The sequence below is a fragment of the Epargyreus clarus genome, unplaced genomic scaffold (genome assembly GCF_041222505.1).
Source record: "Epargyreus clarus isolate Ecla_fem2 unplaced genomic scaffold, WU_Ecla_fem_2.2 ptg000022l, whole genome shotgun sequence".
In the NCBI taxonomy this organism is placed as follows: Eukaryota; Metazoa; Arthropoda; class Insecta; order Lepidoptera; family Hesperiidae; genus Epargyreus; species Epargyreus clarus.
The window spans coordinates 2284644-2298707 of NW_027332229.1; the positions used below are offsets into that span (position 1 = coordinate 2284644).

The following is a 14064-nucleotide window of genomic DNA, read 5'->3' on the forward strand; positions in this document are numbered from 1 at the left end:
TCTGGAATGTCAAACAAAGAATTACAAAAAAATCACTACCGATGCACTTCATAGAAGTGGAATCACATAACAATAATAAAGACATTTACAACATCAAAAGTCTTCTACACTGTAGAGTTACTTTCGAACCACCAAGACCTAAACGAGAAATTCCTCAATGTAGCAATTGCCAACAATATGGACACACAAAAAAATATTGTTATAGGCAGCCCAAATGTATAAAATGCGCGGGAGATCATGCATCTTCAAAATGCGAACGCAAAGAAAGATCAGACTCAGTAAAATGTATACTGTGTGATGGCAACCATCCAGCAAACTATAAGGGCTGCACAGTATACAAGGAGCTACAAAAAATCAAATACCCTACCCATCCAGCAAAACATCGTCAGAAAACGCGCCCCGTAAACCATTCAAACCACGCAGAAACTACCACTGGACAACAAGACCAACCACCATACAAGCAAGCATTAATATGCAATAAATCTCTACATCCACCGCTACCTACTAACAAACCAAACCCAAATGAAGCAATAGAAGTCAAAACCAACAACAATGACATGAAAGTAATCTTGAATACTATGTCACAACTAATGCAGCAATTAAGCACAATGACAAATCTCCTAATGGAAATCATGACCAAACTAACAAATTCAGTCCATTAAAAATAGCCCTTTGGAATGCAAATGGGCTCTCACAACATGTCCCAGAAGTGGAGACATTTCTGAAAATAAACAAAATTGACATCCTGCTAGTGTCAGAAACTCATTTCACAAATAAAAACTACCTCAGAATCAACAACTACAAATTCTACCAAACCATGCATCCAGACTGTACGGCACATGGAGGATCAGCTATTCTCATCAAGAGTAATATAAGACACCATGAGACCGAACCATTTAGAACTCCTAAGATACAAGCCACAAGCATTGTTGTTGAAGATTGGCGAGGACATTTGACTATCACCGCACTATATTCCCCCCCAAAACATGTGATCAAAAAAGAAGAATATATCGACTTCTTCAAAACCCTAGGACCAAGGTTTATAGCAGGTGGAGACTACAACTCCAAAAACACTCTATGGGGCTCTCGCCTAACAACCCCCAAAGGACGGCAACTACAGGCCGCTATAAATGACCTACACCTGAACACAATATCGAATGGAGAACCAACTTACTGGCCCACCGACCCAAAAAAAAGTCCCAGACTTGGTAGACGTGTTGTAAAGGGGATTCCTACTAATTGTTTCAAATGTACTTCCTTACAAGAGCTCTCATCTGATCATAGCGTAGTTCTGCTAGAGGTATCTCTGAAATATACACGCGTTAAACCCACAGTAAGGCTATATGACCGCAGGACCAATTGGGACAAGTTCCGCTCCATAGTGGAATCTAAGATTAATACCAACCTGTCTATTAAAACAGAAACTGACTTCATGGCAGCTGTTGAACATTTCAACGAATGCGTCCAAAATGCCGCTTGGGAGAGCACTCCAGCTATTAAGAAACACACAGAACCAGAATGCTCAAAGTCCATCCGTGAACTAGTAGCAGAAAAAAGACAGGCCCGTAAATTATGGCAAATAACCAGATACAACAGAGACAAAACACGATTGAACTACCTAACAACAAAACTTAAAAAACTTATTGAAACAGAAAGAAACGGAAATGTACAGAACCATCTACGTAATCTGGAAGCTACGGCTGCTAGTGACTATTCTCTTTGGAAAGCCACCCAGAGACTCAAAAGACCTACTGCTACCAATCCGCCGATACGCAGAAAAGACGGATCCTGGGCAAAAACCGACTTAGAGAAAGGGGAAGACTTTGCCTCTCATCTAGCTGATGTCTTTGTACCAAACCCATCGGAAACCAATAGTGACGAAATCAGTGACTTTCTTGATCAACCTTACCAACTTGACCTGCCAATTGAAAAGATTAAGAAGTGTGAGGTGATAGAAACAATTAAAAACCTAAAACAGAATAAGGCCCCGGGATACGATCTAATTACTGCAAAGATACTGCGCGAACTACCCGAAATAGCAATACGCTTTCTGACGCTCCTATTCAACTGCATAATGACCAGAGGTATCTTCCCTCCGCAATGGAAAGTAGCTGAAATTAAAATGATTCTTAAACCTGGTAAAGCACCTGAAGATACATCTTCCTACAGACCGATCAGCTTACTGCCTATCCTGTCAAAAGTAATGGAAATACTTTTTCTAAAGCGACTAAACACCGTAATCATACAAAATAAGATCATACCCGACCACCAATTTGGCTTCAGAAAAAAACATGGGACTATTGAACAGGTACATAGACTAGTAGAAGAAATACACAAGGGTTTCGAAAATAAGAAATATTGCTGTGCAGCATTTCTCGACATATCACAGGCCTTTGATAAAGTCTGGCACACAGGTTTATTGTACAAAATAAAAAAACACCTCCCAATAAACTATTACATTTCACTAAAATCGTATCTGTCTGACAGATTTTTTTACGTCAAGCAGGGTGAACAAATATCCAAACTGCACAGAGCCCATGCGGGGGTACCACAAGGAAGTGTGCTTGGCCCCATCCTATACCTAATCTTCACTGCAGACTTACCAACAACAGATGGCGTCGTAATAGGTACTTTTGCCGATGACACCGCGGCCTTAACTGCCCATGATGAACCAGCACAAGCAAGTAACATGTTACAGCGCTCTCTAAACAGCATCACAGATTGGCTAACTACCTGGCGGATAAAAGCAAACGAAACAAAGTCAGTTCAGGTAACCTTTACAACGCGACGCGAAACGTGTCCCCCCGTGAAGCTCAACGGAGTACAAATACCCCAAGCACATGAAGTCAAATACCTTGGACTTTATCTTGATCGCCGTCTCACCTGGAGGAAACACATCTTCACCAAGCGAAAAGCACTGGGAATCCAATTGAGGAAAATGTATTGGATGCTTGGAAAAAAGTCACAGCTGTTAATGGAAAACAAACTCCTAATATACAAGTGTATCCTTAAACCAATCTGGACTTACGGAATCCAACTCTGGGGCACAGCCGCCAACTCCAACCTTGAAATACTCCAGAGGTTTCAGTCTAAAATGCTAAGGATCATTACAGACGCTCCATGGTTTATAACAAACCAACAATTACACCACGACCTTCAAATCAGAACAGTCCAAGAAGAGATCAAGCACTCAATGAAATCCTACAGGAATAGAATAGAAAACCATCCAAATAGACTGACTAAACACTTAATGTATAACACCTCAACATTCAAAAGGCTGAAAAGAAAGTCCCCTAGAGATTTGTAGGGAATGATAAACACAAGGGGCGTATGTCGCTGGACTGACTGCCCCCCAAGTCAAACATATAAATCCGTAACCCTATGCTGAATGTTCACAAGAAACAGATCGCATAAAAAACATAAGTAAAAAAAAAAAAAAAAAAAAAAAAAAAAAAAAAAAAAAAAAAAATTACCAGACCAGTATATTCCACAAATCCAATCTACACACACCAAGATTTATTTATTATTGCTTAAAATAATTAATAAAACCACAAGCGTATTTCCTATATAGTTAAATTTCTTAATTCTTGATATTGTTTGTTGTTATTAGTTAATTAGTTATATGTTGTCTGTATACAATGTATATTGTATATATTGTTAAAGTTTGACGAACTTTGTTGTATAGCAGTATATAGCTTACTTATTTTCTTACTAAACCGTTTTCCAAAAGATTTCTTAAACTATTAATAATTAGTACTTTAAGCGTAAGCAAAGTATAAGAAAGAGATGCATATAATCTTTCAGGTGGAACTCTTCGCACCCCCGAATTAGCGCGGAAGCGGCCGACACTGCCCGAACTTCAACCGCTTCCGCCGGAAGCGCGGCGGCCGGTCAGTGAAATAGGAAATGGCCGTCGTCGCGCCAGCAGCGTCGATCTGCCAGCTGTCCAAGTGCCAGTTAGAATTAAGCAGTTGGAAGAGAGAAATAATGAATAGGCAAATTATATTTCACATGCGTAATTTTTTTATGCGTAACTTATTTTTACAAATTAAAACAATTGAAAGTGTACTTAAAAGTTAAATGAACAGAAGCGAGAAGTCAATTTGAAAATAGAAAAATAAACGTTTTCAAATATAACGTTCTATTCTACACCAATATCATTTCACTTTTTAAATTTGAAGTATTGCATCGAATATTTGATTTTCAACATTTTAATAGCTTTCAGTCAAGAATATATTATTTTTATTATGATTTTTATAAAAAAAAAGAATGCACGTCGTATATCTCTTCCAATCTTTATAAGTATTACATTAAGGTTAGCGCAAAGTAAGGCGGACCGCAACACGTTTAAAAGTGCTCATCAATGTTTATTACATTTTTAAGAAAGTATGCACAGTAGATATACAATAAATGAGAAAATATTATTCTTAAACATCTTGTGCGCATTTTTAATATCACCATATTATTGCATGGCGGTTCGCCTGAGGTTAGCGTGCACCTTTATAAAATGTGCAATGTCCCAATAGATTTAATCGAATTATTTATTTAACTTTATACTCTTTGGTATTCCCAAATAAAGAAGGTAAAGGGTATAAAAGTCTGAAAGTGCAATATTTATGTTACGCCACATATTTTAAGTATTATGTTGCACTTTTATAAAGTAGTTTGCGTAGAAATATTTTATCTTAAAAAGAGGCAACAGAAGCAAAGTGTTATTTATATATATACATACATTTGATAGCGAAAAACGCACTCCTTAATTAAAAGCTTTTTAAATTATGCCTAAAACCTATGCATTTGCATTTCTAAAATATATAAAGTTCCACTGTATTATTTGTTTTGCATTATAGTTCATGTATACTATTGTGATTTACGTATCAATAACTAAATTACCGCTAATTTGCTATCTATATGTTATTATATGCACCACTACTCTCTAGTACGTGTGCCGTTATCTTTTAAAATCCTGCATGCACATAATGTATGCATTCATACCCTGCATTCCGCTTCACGTATCTCACGTATTCGCGTATTTCTTCCTGTATTAAAATACAAATTCTGTTATAACCGCGATGGTTAAGGGTGTTTAGTGGAACATTTCTTTATACGTGTCCTATATTATATAGAAGCACACTCATGCAAATAAAAATACAATGCATATTTTAAAAAATGACAATATACGATATATTGCAATTGCTAATAATATTAGCAATATTATTGTCAAATATTTATTACACCTTTTATCTACACACAATTTTTCCGCAGGACTTCAGGCTACCAAATTTTAGTACTTAAATAAGTTGTAGTAGGTACATTATTTTATATATTAAAATTTTTACGTTGTAATATTTATGTATGTAATGTGTTCACATATTACACACTACACTACGATATTAATATATACATACATTCAACACAAGTATACTCGCTGATACTTATAAGATAAAGTTGTATTTACTTGTTCTGTAAATATTACATTTTTTCTAAATAAATGTATGAAAAATATTTTTTTGTTTTTCTTTTGAAATCGTCTCCCTAATGTTAACCGTAACTCCTTTACAGGCATTTAACAATAAATGTAATAATTAATAATCGGGAGTTTGTATTACATAGTTAGAGATATAGTCCGCGCCAAACTGCTAGTCCGCTCTGAAGGTGTAGTCATACAATTTGCTATGGCGACGCGGATTAATTTCTATATTCAGAGCGGACTAGCATTTTTACGCGGAATATACTACAAATGTTATTCATAATTTCATGTTATTTAATTGTTTATCTATATACAGGGATGTAAAATTAAATATAAATACTTAAAGTAAGCATTATTAATAAAATAAATAGCGTTGTGATTATTTGAATTATGGGATACCCAATAAGATAGCACCACTTGTTTTTTTCGACTGCAACGCAGAAAATACAAAAGTATGTAGGTAGTACGTTGTACATGTACTTCCTACTTTATGAAGTACCTCCTGTGTCAAATTATTTTTTAATATTATCGTTTTATTTTGTTTGTTTGTTAGTTATTTAGTTAGTAATTATAAATAGTAACAATTATCCAAGAACCGTAAGAGTTTTATTTCAATTATTATTATATTTATCTGGAGTATAAATTTAGATAGAAACTTCGTAAAACGAAACGCAAAATTGTTCTTATCTATTAACTTTCAAAATGACACTGAACGTCAATTAGACTTTTGGCAAATCGAAAATTCTAACCTCAAACCAAACTTATTTTGGTTTACATATTTTCTAAAATGTCGAATAGTAACATATTCCTTAAGTCGGGGTTCGTCCGAGCTCCCTTACAAAATGGCGTGGGCCGCTACGTTTGTCAATTGCAACGATTTGTGTTAAAGTTCTGTAAAAGTCATGGCGGTAGCAGAGGAATGAGGTAACTTAACAAATAATACTTTGATTTGATACTACGCCTAAGATAAAATAATTTAACGCTTTAGAGTTCCAAATTCTTATTTTATTATAGTGATTTCTACATTCATACTTTCATATTAGTCTTTTCTACATCATGGGTGCCATAGACATACAAAAAAGATACAAAAACACCCAAATTTAAATTCATTTGCCTAGCTGAGAATTTAACCCGAAACCCTCTGAAAGTCAGGAAACCTGTAGGAATGCTACGTTGTGCAGGTTATCACTTTTTGTACTTTATTGTCAAACATTGATAAATGAAGTTCAAGTGAACTAGCCATAATAATTGACTTGGTCATTGATTTAACTTTAATCAGTATATTAGTAAAAGGAATGCCCTACTTAATCCCCTAAACCCTTAGTTACTTATCTTACTAAAATTCCTTTTTATTTTATTGTAGAGATTTCATCGAACAAGACTTAGTAGAGTTTGCAAAACATAATCCTAGCGTGGTGGTATACCTGAAGCCTCGTCGCCATCGCAGCCCTGTTGTTGTTGCTGAATATTGTAAGTACAAGTATTACTAAGACTACCTACCAAAAAATATGCTTTCTACACTCACAGCCCCACATAGGATTCCCTGTGTTGTGGGTGCCATGGACGCACACAGAGACGTAAACAGACCCAGACCTATTTATGGCTGATGATTAGTAAGACTCATATGTTTGTTTGTATAACTGTATCCCCGATTACTACAAGTATGTTATAAAAGGTACTACTTCAGATCGCACTCATTTTCCTATATATATTTTACAAACGGGCCTTCAAAGCCAAATCCCAAACAGAATTTGATCCTTATAAGTGACACTATCAGACAGCGGAATAATATAGAGGGATGTATATCTTTTTTCAAAATGAACTCGTTTCATTCCCGGCTAAGGAAAAAGAGATTTTAAAAAACTAATGATGCAGTTTTAGTTTTTATCAAAATCGGCGTTGTAGCTCCTTTCAGCATTTTTCGCTAATCCTTATAGTTTCAGATTTAGCCCTGAAGGCCTATTTGAAAAATTCCTGTATCTTATCTGCTCTAACAGGTAAACTATGTCTTATTTACATATAGCCATAGACATAATACAATTATTTCATTTTTAGTAAATGGCGACAGAGTATGGATGAGCATGCATGACAAGAGCCACTCAGAAATCACAAAATGGATAGAAGTTCTCCGCACACAGCAGGGAGACATCGCAGCGACGAGGCTCCGGAAGTACCAGTACACCGACCACCCTTCCATCCAGGGTCCCTGGACACCCTTCACCTTCAAAGACCCTGAGCTCAATGTGGCCGAACTCCCCGACCCTAAATTCGGTGCTAACAACAGGCTACCGATGTCTGCGACAGAAATGCTGAAGATCATGTTTGAGAAACAAAAGCTTGAGGGAAAGCCAGAAGAGAAAACAGAACAATGATTTCTGTGTGTATACTGAGTGACGGGTTATATAAACACAGTCCTACATAAGGTTTAGATCAGTCAGTTAAGTTTTATATAAATAACACCTTGGCATTTATTTCCCGAATCATCGCAAATTCAAGTAGATGACCATATTGGTTTGGAAATGTTGTGAAAAAGAGACACTGTTAATATATTCTTTGGATATGGTCGCTAGTCTTCACCCATGTTAAAATAATGATTTACGATATGTAGCATAGTTTAGTCTTAGGTAGAATAAATAAAACAAAATTATAAAAATCAAATCAGACTTTATTTTGAAACTTCAACATCAACATAACATCATCTTACAAACAAATGGAACAAATTCAATGAAATGATCAACACAGGAATTACAATGAGAAAATTGTGAAACTATCATGTACAAGAAGAACCAAACTATCCAATGCTATATGACTACTGTGTAAAGTCCGTGCCAAACTTCTAGTCCGCTCTGAATATAGAAACGAGTCGCGTCGCAAAAGCAAGTTATAGATATTACTGAAACGAAGACAGGGCGGGATTCCTCCGGCACCCTACATTGCCCGCTCTCGCCCAATACATAGCTGCGTTAGTGTGCCCTTACGTTGCTACGGAGTATATGCTTGTAGTTGTGTTCTAACGTATTGGCTCACTGACTACACCTGCGCGCAACAATTTCAGAGCGGACTAGAAGTTTGGCGCGGACTTTAATTATAGTTACTTTATTTTGTTTCTTTTTTTAACGTAAATTGCACTTAATTAAAGGAACATGAAGTCAAGCGGATAGAGGAAACTGAAGTCAAGAAACTTGATTCAAACTTATTTTTTGTGCTTTTTTTAGAATACATCATTACATGTATGAGCCTCTTGTCATTATCTGTAGTTACCCTATATTTAAATACATAAACTTAAATCTATGTCAAATACAATACCAAATGTACAAAGAACTGGTAATTTATCTTTTAAATACTTATCATTCTATATCACATGTTGCTAGGGACTAAAATACTAAAGTAACATATTTTTATATGTTTACTAGCTGACCCGGCAAACATTGTGTTGCCATATAAATAAAAAATGTTAAGGGTGAACAACCCTATCACTTAGGGGTATGAAAAATAGTAGTAGCCAATTCTCAGACCTACTGAATATGCATAAAATTTGGTGAAAATTGGTAAAGTCTTTTCGGAGGATAACGGTAACTAACATTGTGACACGAGAATTATATATTATTATATAAGATATAGAAAGAAATTCAGAGGTACGTTTTCTAGCAAAAAGTATAACAAACACATGCAAAATGATTTTACTTATGGTAAGGTCCATAAATGGTTGACCATAATCCTTGATTCAGAAATGCTCCAATTATAGCAAGTTTGAGATGTAAGTTTTACAATAAGAAATAGCGCTTTTCTACCGCTGTTTTTTTTTAAATACGCAGTAAACCACCCCTGTTGTTAAAACTCAATCTATCTAAATTTGCCGAAGAAAGAGCATTTGACAATTTATAGTATGTTTCAAGATGGTAGAACTCGACTCCGGCGGCACCACCGCCACACCTATTTCCGCCTCATAACAGCAGTGTTAAACGCTGCTGTGTTCTGGTTTGAAGGGTGTGGAAAGGGAGACATGCTTTCCTATACATATTTCCGAGGTGTTCCAGCTTAGTCCTCAGGAGTAGCGGAGCATCTGTGGCCGACCTCAGGTAGGAATATCTAATTCTATCTGGGGTTGATTATAGATATCCATGGGCGACAGTAGCCACTTACCATCAGGTGAATGCATACTCGTCTGCTACTCCTATATTATAAAAAAAATAGAAATCTACATGTAAAGTAATCAATAGATTGATCATTAGTAAGGTGGGTACAAAAAATTAGGTAAAAAATTGATGTTCTTTTAAAAAAAAGGCAGTTTACCCTTATGAATGCACAGGAAAAGACGATGTTTGAGTCATTTATTATTTATATCACCATCTGTGTTACCAATTAACCAATTAACCAATGTTACCAATTAACCAATTATCTACCCACATTTTAGAAGTGCAAACATCCATTTTTACCTCTTTGACTTCTGAATCGTTAACTTCTGCCAGATATCGTATAAAAATAAGATAAGAACTACCTTACAATTAATTTGGCATAATAAGTTCTAGTCAACCACACTAGAAAAATATTTGAAGGCACTATCTGGTAAAAGGAAATAAGTTTCTCCATCAATAGTCAAGTGAAGAAAGTTCTTTCCTATGAACTTGATGAAACATTTCACCATTTAATTTATGGTAAGTAACCAAGGAATAATTTCATTACTACATGCAATAACTAACAAAATCAATAGTCAATTTTTAGTACTAGAAATATCTGTTTTTGCAGTTTTAACTCTAACATAATGACTATTCTTCATATGAACTTTCAAATACCTTGGAGACCTGAATGCTTTGTGACATATGCTACAGGGATACATCTTTCCATCATTGTAGTGGACTCTCTTCATGTGACCAAGTAGATACGATCTGCTCTTTAACGTCGAGTGGCATAATTCACATTGTACCTCATTGCTATGACAATTTCTCAAATGGGTCTTGTAAGCGCTTTTACTTCTCAATACCGATGAGCACAATTCGCATTTTACTTCTTCAATTTTTTTACATCTCCAGCCACATTTAACGTTCTGATGGACGTATAACATGTGTCGGTGAAGATTCCTCGGGTTTTTGTAGGTATGATCACACAGTTTGCAGGGAATCCTTGCCGTGCTATGCACTTCTATCATGTGACTATGCCAGATTTTGTATTTGTATCTCTTATTACAAATAACACAGAGTTGCCTGTTGTGTATTACCGGCAAAGTTTTAAACAACAGGAAATGTGTTGAGTGTATGTGTATTGCGAGCTTTTTCTTTTTCGTGAAGTACAATGAACAATGATCACATTGGTATAAACATCCAGGCTTTGTTAGCACGACACTTAGATGTGTTATATTATGTTGATATAGAGCATAGCTGAAAATGCAAATGAATATAAGATTAATCTTGAAATCTGGGGAATCAGTAAAATTTATATGTAAATAGAGAAAAAGTGGGGCAACTCAGTGAATTACAAACTATGCCCAAATTTACACTTTTAAAATAGAATCTAAGTCAGTAAATAACTAATTTAGCATTTTAACAAGCACATTTTACATTGTACTAGCTGACCCGGCAAACATTTTTTTGTCATATAAATAAAAAAATGTTAGCCGATTCTCAGACCTACTGAATATACATTTGAAATTTGGTGAAAATCGATAAAGCCGTTTCGGAGGAGTATGGTAACTAACACTGTGAAATGAGAATTTTATTTTATATACAAGATTCTCTGACTCTAAAAGATTTATTGATAACAATTTGAGCAGTTTAAATCCAAATTAAACTACCTCAATGAAACATTAGTGTTTTAAAATATTGCAAATGCAATTACCCTTGCTGAATTATGCTCTCCTAGTAACGGATAGTTGAGAAGTAGGCTTAGCAGAGATTTAAAACCTATTTCACCCTCAATTATGGACAAAAACATATCCAACCTTAAACCAGATAGCTAGCCAAACTGCTAGTCTGCTCTGAAGTTGTTGCGAGCAGCTGTAGTCATATAATTTGCTATGGCGACGCAATTCATTTCTATATTCAGAGCGAACTAGCAGTTTTACGTGGACTATACTTGATAGTATATATATGAGATCGACTTTCAAAACATTTACAATAACAGAAAATTATAGAAAAAATAAATACGGACCTGTCAGCAAACATCCTGAAGCATATATAGCAAGTATATAATTCACATTCCTCTTTAACATCTTCATAGATTATGCTCTCCTGGTACTGAGGGTTTTGTAAACACCAGTCTTCGAATGCCGGGGAGTCGTTTTCTACCTTTACGCCAACTTCGAAATCGAATTTGAGGTAGTTATCATTGCTGTCTTCCTTTTCGAAATCACTTTTCTCCTGCTTTATTTGTAATTCGCTTTCTTCAATTGGTATTTTAAAATCCATTGGATATAACTTTTATAAAGCCGGCAATAAACATAAGTAACAGTGTTAATAAACGATCTTAATTGGGTAGTTTAAAACTATCGTGATTTCGGATATTTGAAAACAAAAACTTTTCGAAGTTACCCGACAGGCCGACAACAGTGACACTACACAGCTGTGTGCTGTCAATAAGTGACATTGACATAATTTACAAGAAATATATTTTTTACACAATTCGAAGGGTTATTTCTATAAAGCCTAATACGATGTATTATTGAAACAACGAGAATTTATTCATTTTTAAATATTAGCATTATTCTGAGGGTACACGGGGTACACTGAAATTTAAAAAATATATATATTTCATTTGTTTATGGTGGCGACTTCCTTCAACTCGTCAAGAGATGGCGCCCCATGTTTTTGAATTATTATTGAAGTTTTCTCAACATTCGCTAACTGCTTTAAATACAAGCTCTGAACAAAGAGACTATAACCACTACGTTGGTTTGAACTGAGACCATAGATAAGTAAAGATTACTCACTCCTAACAAGAAAATGTACCCAGTTTGGAGAATTGGAATAGTTGCGTAAAAAAGTTTTACCACGTCTCCGTGCTATGCAAATTAGGCAGTATTAGTTATTTATTCGTAATTTTTATCGTAATAAGACTGTTTTGGCATTTGTTTACGTATTCGCCCATACTATTTCCAAGTTATGATATAATCCACTAGGGGTGCTGATTGGAAATTGTATGGGCGAATACGTAAACAAATACCAAAACAGTTATATTTGTCAATACGTAAAAACTCATGGTAAGGCTACGTCTTTGCATAGGAGAAAGGCAAGAAATAAAATAAAAATCACTAACAATAAAGTATTTATTCACAATATATACAAAATACATAACATTGCACTGAAAAAAGTCAAAATTAATAGTAATGAACATAACAACTCATCAATTGCATTTATATAAACGTAACTATTGTATAATTACTTGTGAAACCACCAGAGAGCAAAGAGCAACGAAAACTCGAAGGTAATATCCTTGTAACTTATAAAGCACCATTTATTCAACACTTCAAAGTACATATAGAAGCGGTTAATTGGACGTAGTTATGCAAAAGAGATCCAACCACAAAAACTAGAACTGAGAAAATACAATAGGTCTTTTAGTGAAAGTTAAATTACTTAATTTATGGTAGGTATCACACATCTTTATATATATATTTCTTATGTGCGTGTGTATGTCACTAATTAAATAAATAAGTAATTCCTCCTAAACGACTGGGCTGATTTTGATGAAATTTGTTGTGTGTGTTCAAGGGGACTTGAGAATGGTTTAGATTCACAATTTATTCCGTGGGAAAAGGTTTTTTAATTAATTTTTAATTCGTAAGTAGTTGTTGATTTTGGAATGTTTCACATCGGATTCGACGGACTTCGCTACCATCGCAGGTTCAAATATTCTATCTATTTTTCAAGCCCGTAAGTGATAAGGGTTGTTCACCCTTAACTTTTTTTATTTATATGGCAACACAACTTCAAAAGACAAAATTCAAAAGAAAAAATGTACCATGCAGCTTGAATTTTTTTTGCATATACGAAAGTTGATGTGGAGATGCCATTTGTGATAGTAACTAATAAAACGGTTTTTGTGGGTTGGATCCATTTTGCATAACCACGTCCAATTAGTAGATGCACAATAGATGTGCGGGGTACAAATCCCAGACACACATCTCTAAGAATTCGGAATTATGTTGCTGTTAAAAAATAATTGTCAACCGGTAACCATGAAGAAAGATATTGTGATGAAAACTGTGCCTTAAATCTAGAGTATTGGACTGTGACCAAAGCCTTCTCATTCAGAGACAAATGATTATGAAAAAAAATCGGTTGTCTGTAAAGGCGGATTACTGACGATAGTTGAACATGACGTCATAAGAAAATACTGATGGAATGGTTGCATTTTTCAAAAGAAAAATTCAATTTTATTCGTTTGATAGATATTTTGTATGGATATAGAGAAGGAGGTAAATACTCGGAGGCCGATTGTGTCTCTTTATCGCTCGTTCCCTCTCGCTTGCACTTCAAGCCTTAAATGGAACGCCTCAAAGCGAGGTAACGCCGCATGATGATGTTTTTTGGTGCGTGAAGCCGGCTCCATCGAATTATAAGACGTTGTCACGTCAAAAAAATGTCTAATAATGCCATGAG

General features: G+C 35.1%; 3 protein-coding genes across 5 annotated transcripts in view; 2 read left to right on the forward strand and 1 right to left on the reverse strand.

Annotated features, from left to right (window-relative positions):
* Nucleotides 1–4246, forward strand: part of LOC140751364 (uncharacterized) — a 51509-nt gene extending 47263 nt beyond the window's left edge. For 2 of the 3 annotated variants that reach the window (XM_073085270.1, XM_073085271.1), the window contains exon 16: nucleotides 3805–4246. In XM_073085270.1, coding sequence (XP_072941371.1) covers nucleotides 3805–3995 — 191 coding nt within the window. In that variant the 3' untranslated portion in view covers nucleotides 3996–4246. The remainder of the gene's footprint in view (nucleotides 1–3804) is intronic. The other variant, XM_073085272.1, reaches the window with a different exon arrangement.
* Nucleotides 4247–6169: 1923 nt separating this feature from the next.
* Nucleotides 6170–8110, forward strand: mRpL43 (mitochondrial ribosomal protein L43). Its single transcript, XM_073085274.1, has 3 exons — nucleotides 6170–6394; nucleotides 6834–6940; nucleotides 7526–8110. Exons 1-3 carry the CDS (start codon nucleotides 6258–6260, stop codon nucleotides 7840–7842), a joined length of 561 nt encoding a protein of 186 aa, XP_072941375.1. The 5' UTR covers nucleotides 6170–6257; the 3' UTR covers nucleotides 7843–8110.
* Nucleotides 8111–9873: 1763 nt separating this feature from the next.
* On the reverse strand, nucleotides 9874–12037 carry LOC140751360 (uncharacterized). The gene is made up of 2 exons (XM_073085265.1): nucleotides 11615–12037; nucleotides 9874–10845 (listed from the first exon to the last, which is right to left on the reverse strand). Exons 1-2 carry the CDS (start codon nucleotides 11869–11871, stop codon nucleotides 10182–10184), a joined length of 921 nt encoding a protein of 306 aa, XP_072941366.1. The 5' UTR covers nucleotides 11872–12037; the 3' UTR covers nucleotides 9874–10181.
* Between the last annotated feature and the right edge of the window lie 2027 nt (nucleotides 12038–14064).